Source organism: Netta rufina (assembly GCF_964035555.1).
Source record: "Netta rufina genome assembly, chromosome: 7".
Taxonomy (NCBI): domain Eukaryota; kingdom Metazoa; phylum Chordata; class Aves; order Anseriformes; family Anatidae; genus Netta; species Netta rufina.
In genome coordinates this window covers 7,274,659-7,288,821 of record NC_140130.1, presented here as the reverse complement: position 1 = coordinate 7,288,821, position 14,163 = coordinate 7,274,659, and the positions used below count along the sequence as shown (strand labels likewise).

The following is a 14,163-nucleotide window of genomic DNA, read 5'->3' as shown; positions in this document are numbered from 1 at the left end:
CTGTGATGTTAAATCTTTCCAGATAATTTCACTGTAACAAAGCAGACCACAAACTAACCACAGATAACCAAGGAAAGCCTGTAAGAAACAAAGTTCACATCATCTTTCAACATTCCTAATTTCAACATTCCTAATTTCTAAGAGGTGAATTTGACAAGGTTTATAAATGTGCTATTATAATCCTTTTTTTAAAAAAAAATAAAAAAAATAATAAAAAAAAATCTTATACTGTATTTTTTTTTAATCTTTCTACCTGATGTGTCGTCATCTACCTGGTGTCTTCATTTAAGCAAGCTCTTCCAGTCATCAATCTATCCATCTGTTTACTCACCACCTACAGCCCAGGCAGCTGGCACCGTGAAGAGACACAGCTCCATCAAACACACCAAAAACGCGTCAACACACCTTAGCACCTTGTGACATTTTTCCACTTGTCTAAACAGCTTCTCCCAGTCAGAATCCCTCAAATTCCCCCCACAGAATCTGTTTGGGTTGTTTATTTACTTCTTTACCGCCTTAAAAATTAACAATGAAGAAATCTTTATTTCTGGCAAAACCAGAAAACACTACTATCTGAAAGGGACAAAAGAGGGAACTTAAGCAGACAAAGAAATAAATGCAAATGATCCAGTGAATTTAAGGACTCACATCTGCAAATGCCAGTTTTGCTATGCTATGGAGAGGCACATGGGCACTTGAATGCTTGAGCAAAAGACCTTGCTTCCTTTTAAATTTCATTTGTAATTCAATTTGCATTAGAAATATTCTAACAGGTTAGTCTATTTGCAGCGAATGAACACAAAAGAGCAGCAACAGGTATTTATTATGCAATACCTTTAGCAAGTTGTCCCAAACTGTCCACCACACAGTAGGAGGCAGCAATAGCACCTTATGCCACATCATTTCATAGTCCAGGAAGCTATGGCAGTTACTCATCACAAAACACTGAAATATTAAACTTATTCAATAATTAACAAACACCGGCTAGGATACTTCTGGCTATACTGCATTTGGTGTCATGTGCATTGACCAGATTTTCATTAACTTATGGATATTAGGAAAAGGTTCCTCACTGAGAAGATGTTTTTAGTTTGCTTTTAGTTCTCACTGCTCTAGTCTGACACTAGCTATAGGCAATAAATTACATGAATCTCCCTATGCTGCATCTGCTTTGCCTGTGATGGTAACTGGGGGGCGATTGTCCCTGTCCTTATCTCAACCCATAAACTTTCTTTTCATGCTTTCTCCTGCTGTTCTGTTGAAGAGTGAGAGAAAAACATGCTGGAGCTTAGCTAGCCATCAGTGCAAATCCACCACATAAGTTCACTATGAAATATGTTTGGGCTCTTGAATGGTCATTTCCTACAGATATGAAGTTTCAGGTCTACTAACACTGAGATATGGGAATATTTAACAACTTTTAATAAACTGCATAAAGCAGCTTATGTTCAAGAATAATAAACTTGACACAGATTACTTAAGTTAGGTTAGCACTCCCAACTGAAATCTCTGCTCCAGAAAGGATAGATTTATTATTATTATTATTAATAGCAATACAATTAAAATATAAATATTTGTGCCACATCCAAGTTGAAATTCATAGCACACACAAACACATGTATACTAACGAACCACCCTATTAAACATTCAAATATTGAGATAACTTCATGGGAACATGTTGATGGGCTATGGAGAAGGCACAATGACAGACCACAGAGCCCTGACATCAAACTGCTTGTGAAAAATTTCAGTGAACCCCCTGGAAACTCAAGTCATTCAACATAACTGACATCATCAATAACAAAAAACACTTTTGGTGGAGAACCAGGATTATATTACAAACCCCATTATGTAGTGTATTGAAAGTAAAAAAAAGCTATTTTCTAACCAGAAGTTTTTGAGATTAAATATTTTTAATTAGGGAGTATAAAAACATCACATGTTACACTAAGAACCTGGTGCTTACAGACCCATTCGAAGAGGCAGTCCAAATTCAGCATTTAAAAATTCAAAATCATCTTAATTTTCAATCTCTTGTACGATGTAGTACACAGATACATCAAAGAACTTTCTGTCATCAAACCTGCCTTAAACATCTTGTTAGAACGGTTAGAACCGTGCAACTGCCAGGGTAAAGTTAGGTTAATCAGAGCACTCTTAATTACTAACCTAAAAAAGCTCTGGAGGTAATTGGCATCAAAGTCTTTCTCCCATTCCTGTAGAGTATAACAATGTCATCTACCAGGAGCATCCAGAACAAACGCAGATGTGCAAAAATGCAAATAAATTCAAGCATCTGAACTTGGACACTGAACTCTTTTCAATTAAAACAGTTTTGAATTATTTCAAGCACCACTGATTCAGTCCCTCATCATTCCATGCCAGATGACTTCACTTACCACCGTGGAATCGTACACACAGTGGGATTTTCTTAGGCCACTGCAGCTACAATGCCTTGAGGCAGGTATCTCACAGCTCCAGGATCAGTGGTGGACTTGCTGACAGAGAACAGCCAGCAGCACAACGTGAGAGGAGGAACAGCCATATTTCTGTACCATTTTCGGCCGTCCACCTCCCAAGCCAGCAGTGAGGCAACCCAGGCAGAATGGATCACAACCAGCTCTCCAGCTTGCCCAAATCCCTGCTCTGTGTTTTGGACCATTCCCATCTGATGTGCAAGTCCATAAGCCCCACAGACACTCTTGCTCTGTTTCAGCCTTCCACCCTTCAGGTGATTAGTAGTCTGTCTTTACAGTTTTCATAAGTTATAATGGTCACAGGTTTGTTACATGGTGGGCATAAATGGTGCCCTGAAATTCCAGATTCCTGTAACAAAGAGCCTTTTAGAGAGATGACCAGAATTGTCTCTACGCCCAGTCATATCTGAACCAAAGGTTTTTTACCAGCACTTTCATGAAGGTGTGTGTTAAGACAAAACAGCAATTTGCTTAGGCAAAAGGCATCTAAAAATGGCCTCATATTTTGTAACGCACATAAAGACCATAGCCTTTAAAATAGCCTTCACAGAATATCTCCCAAATTAAAAGACCATAGCCTTTAAAAAAGCCTTCAGAGAAAATCTCCCAAATTAGTACCTTCAAAAAGATTTAGCTGTGGACATTAATTCTTACAATTGGATTTCTTTTGTGTTCAGGGAAACCAGATTTCATACATTATACAAGCAGACTTTATACAACTATGAATCACACTGATTGCTGTAAATATAAACAGACACCCGATGCTAACACCTTTTTTATCCCTACAAAATACCACATTTTTGGTCAAACAAGAGAACTGCTTTGATTTTAACAAAAGCACTGCTGCAGAAGAGTATTTCACACACAGCAGAAGTTGTCTGTAATGCCAGCTGTTGATGCCACATGTGCTTGTTCCAGCCCCTGACATCCATCTCCAGCAGCTATTTCTGCTTGCCTTCTAAGTGATTTTTGTGATTGCCCATGAATTGAGTGAGATATTTTAATGGATAGATAGGACATATTCTACATTACTTTGGGCTTTAAAACAGAGTTTTAGGACAGCAAATTACTTGATGGAAGACAAGGCTATAGAAAGCATCTTTTAGTGAAACTGGCCCCTTGCATTCCTCAAAACTAACGAATATGCCTGTATCAACTGTGAAACTTCAAGAACAGAAGATGGCTTGCAGAACATCAGGTCAAGAGCTCTATTAAAGCGTAGTAGCATATACTATTTTGCTAAAAACCCCATGCATAGAACTTAGCTTTTATGAGGTACCTGAATATAGCAAGAGAACAGAAGAACAGAAACAAACAAGAAGAGTAAAGGTGACTGCTGGAGAAACAATGTATGGAGGAAAAAGAAATGCCAATGGAAAAAAGACACAATAACAGTAACCTCGGTGAGACCAGAAGAAAACTTAGCTATGTAGACTCGGTATGGCTATTACCTGGTTATTGCTTTTTCAAATACATTCCATTTGTACCATAAGCAATGTTAGTATCAAAATATGGGCACAGAAAAGAACAGAATGAACTTCTGGCCTCCTTTTCTCCTGTTCCTCCCCTTCTGGTTCATCCAAATGACCTATTCCTTCCATTCTGAGCTTCTGTCTCGTATTTCCCCATACCCTGTGGCATATCCATTCATCTCACAAAACGTAATTTTTTTTCCCGACTCACACTATACATCCACTAATTTTAACAGTACACAATTAGGTAAAGCTGGGCAAAAACAGGTTTTTTGTTTGTTTGTTTATTTGTTTTCAGTTCGGAAGCACTTTAAAATCCTTTTGAACTCATAATGAAAAAAAAAAAAACACACAATTAGTGATTTTTTTTTATCTGGATCGAAAGAGCTTTGTCTCCATAAAAATATGAAAAAAATAAACACTGAAAACAAAAAACACCAGTACGAAGGCGTATAAGAAAGAAAAACATACCTCCTCCACATCATTGTCCAACACTGTGATTTGTAATGGAGAAGTCAGATTCTGGCTATCAGAGATCGTTGTTCCCACTGGGGAGGATTCAAGGATAAAGCCCTCGTATGTAGACTTGGTAAAGTAAGGCTTCTGATTGTTCTCATCAAGGACTTCAATATGCAAATTGGCAAAGGCAGGAAGAGGATGACCGTTGTCTTGTTCAGCCTAAAAAACAAACTCATTTGTCTAAAGGTCTCAGCCAAATAAAACTATGAACAGTTACTAATTGGCATTGGCTTACTTTTAAGAATTGCAGTCCAGTTACACACATGAGTAACATCATACACATCACCCCACCATGAAACTTTGTGTCAGGAAAAGAAATACCAAACACAAATTAGCTGGGCTGTAAGAGCAAGAAGAGTCTCCATCATGCTAATCTTTAAAGCAGTCAAAATGAAACTCAAAAGCTATAGAATACATGTAAAATGATTCCTTAAAGTATTGGTATTAGGAGTTTGGGAAAATCTATAAATCTATAACTTACTGAACTGAGATATAGTTTGAAACTGATTCCCCACTGAATTAAAATTAACTTCAAAGGAAAAAAAATAAAGTCACCAAAATTTCTGGGAAGTACTCTAGTAACTGATGTAGTTAGTACATGATGAAACTTGAAACATGTCAAAATTGATAGGTTTTACCTAAGATAATATCCTGTAGGCAGGAGAAAATCTCAGAAAGTCTGCTATAGAAGCAACAAATGCATGTGGATCTGATTCTGTTATTTTATAAGTAGACCTACTGCTGAACACCACTAAATACTCCGTTCCACTTCATAAAAAAATAGGGCTCTTCACAGTAAAAAGTTTAACTGCAGCAAGTTTCTTTAAAACGGACAGGTATGCTCTTTGCCACTACTATAAAGAGAAGCTAAAAAAAGGTAAATGCAAAGAACAGATGGTCCCATTCTTCTTATCAGCTTCAGTCGTTGTAGTAACAACCTTGCATTAAAGCCTATGTGAGCATAGAACCCACCCTGGCTTAAGAGGAACTCCCCACCTGACCACCACATCACCACCCAGTACCACAGGCCCACATAGTGCTCTGAAACACGTGTGGTTAAATACGAAGAAGGATGCAGGCTCCCTAGATTTTAGAGCCTCAAGTCCAAAACCACAAATAAAAGGATTCCTTCCTCAGCAGGCACTCCAACTGAAAAGCATTTAAGCTTTGTGGGTGCTTTCCTTTTCATTCACTGGGTTGGGTACACTGGTCAAAGTCATGGGGAGGCCAACAGTGATAAGAGAACTGGGCAGAATTTGGCAGCTAATCCCTTCAGAAAGTCACAGCCCCCTTCCTATTGCTTGAAACCAGCAACATGCATTACTTGCAGCACCAGCAGGTTGTGCCTTAAACAAAAAAAAGGAAGTGATGAATCCCCACTCAACTCTCAGTGTATATTATTTAATGTTTTCTCAGTAGTTTTGTAATATTTCTGCAAGCCACCACTTTTCTAATCAGACATACCTACTTGCTGAACCCTCATTTAGACTTGCTTCTACAGATTAGTGATAACACCTTATATTGGAACTGCTCTGAACCACACAAAGTACATAATACAAACTCCATAGAGAAAAATATCCATTTTCTGATCCTTATGGTACATAGATACAGGTTAAAAAATCAGCCCTGATATTCATAAGAGCAAAAGATCAAATAAAAGTTTCCCCTCTTTGAAAAGATTTAGCTCACTTCTGGAAGGGAAAACAAATGGATGGTTTCCTTACAAGGCCTCTTTCAGATGCATTCTGTTTCAAGCCACTGGAAAACATGGATAACCAATTGTTTTCCTTTGGGGCTTTACATATAATGGTAGTCCAACAAAGCAAATGGAGAACTGAAAAAAAAAAGTTCGTAAAATGCTAGTTACAAATATTCAACTTCAAACAACAGTTAAAGTAATAATTGTCTCTAATAGTTACTTTTTTCCCCCTTTTCTTTAGACGCTTTAGATGAACAAAAAAAAATAGAAGGATGAAATATGAAAATTGTTAAATAACTCATGTCATAAATGTTTAGATACACTTAAGTAGTATATATTTGTTAGGTACTATGGGTGTTCTATGCAACAAGGTTCGCTTATTCAAAGCATTAGATTAAGCAGTTCCCAAGAAGAAAGGGGAAATTAAAGCACTCCTATAGACTCCCTGAATCTGCAGGAACATCAACAAACAGAGTTGGCTTTCTTGTCGAGGTAGCAGGGATCTGTTCAGATAAACTGCCTCTGGCAACAGAACAACCTCCAGATGGAGACTAATGCAGAGGCAAGATTTTAGGGTGCTCCTGCTGTACCACTTCTGCTCCCTGTGCTCACTGCCACTGGAGGAAGGCCAAGTACCGGGGGAAATTGGCAGGCGGGGGGGCACCCAGACATGCTGCAGGCACCCAGCTGCAGAGGAATGGAGCAGGGAAAGGCGACTCTGCCAGCTATCTGCATTCTGCAGGGCTGGAAGGGCCCATCTTCTCCATCCCACGCCACCCAGGGTCAGTGCCATCTCCCAGTACAGCTTTGCCCTAGAGGAGCATCTGACAGAAAACAGTGTCACCTTTGCTTACACTCAGGGTTCCTACTTCTCTGTGGATTCACAAGGATATGACTTCTGCACTGAATCTCTGTACAACCCTCCAAGCATGCTCAATCCAGAAAATCTGTCATAAAATGCATGAATACTAAACAGCCTGCAGTTTATCTAAGATGCTTCCACGTTGCTGCTCCTCCACAGGACTGGGGAACTGATCTGCCAAGAGAATTTTAAAAGCCTAAATAGAAATAACTAAATAGATCCAGGTGGTTATGGCTCATGTATCCAGCAGAGCAGCCAGACGCATGTTTCCCAGCCTTATTTGATCTGCCATACAGAAGTTACCATTTCTCTTCCAGCTTTGATCCTGTTTTACCTCGCTGGCCCGTCTTCCATTCCCACAGCCTCTCCAGCCAGCAGCCCAGGGTTATGCAGCCTTTCTGCCTCAGCTGTTATTTCTGAGCAGTGCTATTTCACAGCCTTGACCTCCTAGGAGGATGTCTGCCAACTCTTCCAACCCAGCTAAAACTTACTTCAGCTTCATCCCTGGCATCCCCTACCAAGACAGAAGTAGCACAGAGGAAATACTGCCCTACCTGCTCGGCCCCAGGCCCTGCCCACCACGCTTTTCAAGCTCTCCACTCTTTGATCCCAATAAGGGGAAGAGCAGCTGGAGCTGAGGCAAAGTGCTGCACGGGGACAGGCATGCACTTAGCATCTTGGAAGCAGCTGGGACACATGGAACATTTCTTTCCCTGGGGTGATGGGCTACATGTACGAGCAACGTGGGAGAATAGAAGCCAGACCTACAAACTGATGGCAAAGAAGCTCTCAGAGACTTGAGGAAAGCAAAGGTAGGTGGATGTTTTCTCCAGAGGGAGCAGATCTGCAGGTCTTGATGAGGACACAGTGCTGATAAATGCTGCTGCAGGTGGCAACGTTCAGGCTCAGTGTGATCCACCCCTGCAGGTAAACTGCAGGAGGGGATGAGTAAAAGGACTGATACAGGAAACGAGTTCTGTTAGCTATTTAACAGCAGCATTTCATATAGCCTATACATATAGCAGCAACTAACCCAAGAAGAAACTGTGAAGGCCTGTCAAGTATTTGAACAGTGTCCATGACGAGATGAGTTATTTCAGTATTCATTCACCGTTTCTCTGAAAAATCTCCTCTGGTCAACAGAAAAAGTTTGCCCGTCACCTAGCATTTGGACAGAACAGACGTATCTCCTGAAGGGATGAGGTTTCTTTGCAGGAGGAGAGGAAAGGTGAATGGCTTCTTCAGGATATCTGGTTAGAATAAAATTTTGGAGGGGTGTCGTGGTTTAACCCGGCCGGCAGCTAAACACCACGCAGCCGTTCGCTCACCCTCCCCCCTCCCTCTCTGGGACGGGGGAGAGAAATGGAAAGTGAAGCCTGTGAGTTGAGATAAAGACAGTTTAATAAGACAGGAAAATAATAATAATAATAATAATAATAATAATAATAATAATAATAATAATAATAATAATAATAATAATAATAATAATACAATGATGATAATAGTACCACTACTAATAATATGTACAAACAAGTGATGCACAATGCAATTGCTCACCACCCGCTGACCAATGCCCAGCCTAACCCCGAGCAGTCCGGCCCCCCTCCCCCAGCTAGCCACCCCTATATATTGTTTAGCATGACGTCAGATGGTATGGAATACCCCTTTGGCTAGTTTGGGTCACCTGTCCTGGGTCTGTCCCCTCCCAGCTCTTACTGCACCCCCAGCCTGCCTGTTGGCAGGACAGAGCAAGAAGCTGAGATGTCCTTGGCTTAGTATAAGCACTGCTCTGCAACAATTAAAACATTGGGGTGTTATCAGCACTCTTCTCATCCTAAGCCAAAACACAGCATTCCACCAGCTACTAGGAAGAAAATTAACTCTGTTCTAACTGAAACCAGGACAAGGGGTTACCTTGAAGTGTCTCCCCTCTAGACATTATACAGCAAGATGAGTTATAAAGGCTTGCATTTAAATACCAATTTGAGAAATTACAGAAACAGTGCTGGGAGCAGACTGGGATCTCGTTTTTGTTGCTCTAAATCCTGCTTCACAAGGATCATTCCTTCCTCAGTGCAAAACTCAACCTTTGTGAAACTCAGAATCAGAATTCTGTCTTCTTCCATTCATATACAACCCTTAACAGGCCAAAACGCCTCTCTACAATTTCCCCTTGAAAATGCCCACTGTATCACACACAATCTTTAGACCTGGAAAAGAAACAAAACAAAACAAAACAAGAAAAAAAAAACAGTGGCAGCAGGTAACATGAGCACATTCGAAGCAGCAGCACAGGATATTCCCATATCCCTTTGTTGTTCTGTTGTTCTTGATTTGTTGTCATCTGGCACATGCAACCGCAGAAGAGCAAGTTTTTCCACAATTTAAAAAAAAAATCACAGTTGCCTCTCTTTCTGCCACCATGATGATAAGACTGAAAATAGTGTCTAAAATAAGAATATAACATATCATGAACCTCCCGACCCAAAAAAGGTAGGTTACCACCATCTAACAAGTAACTGGAACAATAATGTCTGAGACTTAGAAAAGCGCAAAACTACAAGAAGAAATGATAATAGGGATATAATCAACTTAACATTAATGTCAGCCCTAAGAATTTTTCTTAAAGCCCACAACAATCTGTCCTCTAAAATGAACTTTTTCATATGCTGTATGACCAAAAGCTTTGCTGAAATCAGAGCCATCAGTCTTGTCTTTTTTTTTTTTTTTTCCCTATAAAGCTTTTCTAACTGCAGTCAGGTCCCAAAGTAATTTGTTCCTTACTACCACAATTCTCTTAATTCCCCGATCAATTTAATATTTTTATTCAACAAAACCAATTTTAGACATTGTTTCCTTTGTATGTCTGTAGCCTAAACCTGTCAAATTTACACCAACCAGGTTGGCTTCTGGATATTGTTTCTTCAGAACTGTGAACTGTGATTGAATCATGCTTGCTTTTTTTTTTTTTTTTTTTGCTTTTTTTTTTTTCTTTTTTCTTTTCTCTGCAGGACATAGCATTGGAAATGCATGAATAATTTAAAACAATGTACTTGAACTTAATTTTGTTACCACTTATGAAATACACACCAGCAGATGGAAAATTTCTTTGATAGATAAATATAACTTAAAATTTTCATCCTGTATCTAGAGTGATTTTTTTAAAAATATGCAAAACTCGTGGCTTACTTGGAAATAATTGCATACAATAACACTGTCTGTTATTTTTTCTGATTCAACAATAATGGTATCTATACACTGACATCCAACTTTCGAGGTTAAGACTGAGAAGAAACTTACAAAATATCTGCACCATCATGCATACAATTTTACACTAAAAAAATTGCCACTGCATCCTATTTAAGTATCCATGTATAGCAAACAAAAAAAAAAAGTAGAACTATACTTGAAGAAGAATCACAATATATCTGAAAATCAACCTTTGGCTTTTCTGAAAGTAAACAAGCAATGTTCTTGTGCTATTGGAAGGCAATACTGGTTTTAGAACTGATGCATCCATTTAGGCAGCCTGAAAATGAACTAAACCATGCTTTACCACTAGACACCACCAACCTGAACAATAGAGAGAGAACCCCCAGCAGGCTACCAGAGACCACAGTAGAGACCAAAGAAAGCACCACTGCTGGCTCGGCTGCCATCTGTGTGTGTCCTGTAAGCTGGGTTGTTTTTTTGGTCCATGTACCTTCTCACAACGAGAAGCACAAACATCAAATTCACTTGCCGTAATCCCTTCCAAATCTTGTGCTCACCTCCTTTCCAAAGACCACCAAAATCCTCTGAGCTTTCCCTGCCGCTGGTTATACCCTAGCATTTCACTAGATACAGCAAAAGAAGGAAAAGTCTCTGGCAAATGCATGCGATAGCTTGCTGAAAGAGGTGTAGTACTGGAGAAAAGCAGGCAGGCCACTTCGCAATTTATATTTAACACAAGAACAAGGGAAGAGCCCAGGAACTTCAGACACTCAAACTTAACTTCAAGCTGTGAAGAAGATAGAAACGTTATATAGCATTTAAACCAATGTAACTGAAAAAGGAGCAGTCAGTACAGATTCAGAGAAAGAAGGTCAGTTCTGGAAAACTTTTTCTTTTAAGTGTATGACTGAATTGAGAAATAAAGGTAAAACTAGGAACATAATTTATCTCTCTATATAGGGTAACCATAAGGATTGTACATCACATGCTGGATTAATGTACAAGGTCAGAAAGGACAGCGTAAGGAAAGAACTACTGAAATGGATTAAAAATTGGCTTGAGGACAAGCAGTACCAAGTATCTTCAGAACACAGAATAAATTTGACTTTACTGTCAGTGAAGCTTGTCATGTGACAGTGAAATGATATTGGCACATAATGTGTCTAGACAGCATGCTTAAAAAAACCCAAAACATACATTTCTATTTCATGTGTCAAGGGTAAGAGACTTCAGTATCAGACTACAATGTTGTAAGTGCAATGAACAGTAATACTTACAGCTGACCATCTTTCCACAAAATAAAACCTTCTCCTTCCCTATAATAAAAGAAAATGCCAACTACAAAGTCATTATGCCAAATTGTAAGTGATGGATGGAATAAAAAAAAAAGAAAAAAAAGCCTGTTTACTGCAGAGAGGAAATGCAACTATTTCTGTAAATGAAAACCATTACAGAGCTTACCATTTATGGATTTTAATATTTCTGTTGCTCTGTGCATAATGACACATAATTTAAGGGTCAATCTTCACTCACAGTTGCTGGTCTTGTCTAATGTGTATCTGTGATTTAATGCTCTAAGTGCAAGGAAAAACATTTACCATGCTGAGATGCTGCCAAACAAGAACAAACATGTATTTTCAATGCGTATGTGCCAATGCTGGGAGAAGACTGCCTTCTCCACGATATGAAGAATTTTATTGATATATTGGAAAGGTTCTGAAGAATTTTCCTGCAACTTTTTTTTTTTTTCACCTATCCTTAATCACAATTGCTAACCCTGCACTCAGGTTTTCTTTTCTACAAGAATTCTCATCGCTTTATTGCTCACAAGACTGATAAAAAGGACACCTTAAACAGAACAGAAATTTCCAGATTTTTTTGGACTAGGTACACTTGTGTAACAGCAATAAGCAACAAGAAGTAATTGAATACTGAGTTCACAGAAGGGATGAACATTTGAAAAGCCAATTTAAGAAGCAGTTATTGTACTTAATACCTACAGGAGATGCACAGCAGTTCAGCCAAACTAATGATTTTGTAGATTTCATCATTGTCAGGAAGTGGATTGAGCAACTATTTAATGAAAAACCATTTCTTCCATTCTTTTTCTAATCTGTCGCCATGAGTACAAAAACACTCTCATTTGTTCAGTTCATGATCTATTTTGAGGCAGAGCAATCACCCTGTTTCCCATTATAGCTGATGCCTCTAACATTGTGTCAGAACCACAGAGGAGACTATCTTCTGTTGTATTTCAAAAGAGAAAGACAAAAACAAAGCAGTTCCAGAACAAGGGCAATACATTTTTGGAAAACCACACTTATCACGTGGGCTTTATTTTATTTTCCACTTTCCACAAAAGAGAAATTTGGGAGAAAAAAGCGAAAGTCATAACTTAGGAGGACATGGGTTTTCCCCCATATAGGTTACTTTCTAGAGATTAGTTCAATAGCAAACACCGTGAAGGTTCTTTTTTCTCTGTTTCTTAAAGTTCTCATCAGCATCAGCCCTCACACATCATTCAAACTGAGAAGTCTTCATATTTATATGTATACATGTATAGCTATAATTTATTCCTCATACTGATTAAACCAAATAAATAAGTCTTTAGTCTTCCTGCTGAAATTCCTATTTGCTGCCATTGTAAAATTCAGAAAAACAAAGAAGAATAAGCATGCATCCTTAAGTGCAGGAAAATACATTTTTTATGATGCACTGGAAAAGGGGGACAGTGAGATCCACCCTGAACAAAGATAACAACTAAAGATCAACAAATACACAGAGTCAAGAGATCAAAGTAGGATGAGAAGAGTTGGAGGCTGACATTATTACAAAAACTACCAAACACTGCACATATTAAGTTTTTGAAGAGGTGAAAAAAGTCAGAATTATGGACTTAAGTCACAAAACCCATATACTTGGCACAATTTCTTTAACAGCAGTCCATCACACTTGCAAGTGACATCACACTTGCAAGCAGCAGCCACATACAAAAGGCCTAGAACAGAACATAAGCAGCTCAGATTCCTAAATGGGAAGTTCTCTCACTTTCTCCATGGATTTTTCCTCCAGGAAGCTGCCCTGCCTCACCTCCCCTTGAGCCCATGTCCACCTCCAGCCCCACACTGCTGCCTGTCAAAGGCCTCCGCAGACAGACCGCCGGAGATGCACGATCTCCTTCTGCCTGCTTTCAACTTGCAAGCTGCTTGTTTCCTTTGATAACTCCCAGCTTTTGCACTGCACAAGGAGGGAACTACTGATTCCTCTTTGCTCTCAGGACTGTGATGGTGTATTTCATACGTGTCTTCCCCCCTGTCCTGGTTCAGAACTGCTTCAGTTCTGCTCTGTCCTGTCCATGACAGAGACCAGTTACACACACAGCCTGGATCCATACTGTACCACAGTGATCCTCCTCTGTTCTCTTCTCCATTTTTTGTATTATTTTCTAACATTCAACTTGCTGTTGCTGGACAGCCACAGATCACTGAGCCAACCTTCACACTCAGTTATCACTTAAAACACCCACAGCTCATTCCCGAGTGAGGCCAGAACCCCTCATTTTGTGTATAAGGCCAGCATGGATCTTTCCTGACTTGTTTCATGCTGGTTTTAGCTATGCAGACCTTTATGTGCCTTTTGAGCAACATTTGTCCACTGTTTTGTCCTAAGACCTTGCTGAACCTGTGTCTGATCCTTCTTATGTAAAATGCAACATGCCCACAACAGCCTTGACAGCATTGAGAAAAGAAATAGGCAGGGAAGCTCCCAAGAGGAGGATGATATTTGCTGCCAAGCTCCACCCATGGTCATTAAGGTGGAATTTGGTTTGACTTCGAGCAGGGCTCAGCCTCTCCACACGCCTCCTAAGCAAGTATATCTTATCCAAACCTCCTATGCCTAGCCACAGACAGTAGAAATGCC

At 39.5% G+C, this 14,163-nt stretch overlaps 1 protein-coding gene across 4 annotated transcripts in view; it reads right to left on the bottom strand.

Moving 5' to 3' along the window:
• The window catches only part of PCDH15 (protocadherin related 15), a gene marked incomplete at both ends in the record, with an annotated part of 362,472 nt that overhangs the window by 201,662 nt on the left and 146,647 nt on the right, over positions 1-14,163 (bottom strand). For all 4 annotated transcript variants that reach the window (XM_084290012.1, XM_084290010.1, XM_084290013.1 and 1 more), the window contains one exon: positions 4,421-4,627. In XM_084290012.1, coding sequence (XP_084146138.1) covers positions 4,421-4,627 — 207 coding nt within the window. The remainder of the gene's footprint in view (positions 1-4,420; positions 4,628-14,163) is intronic.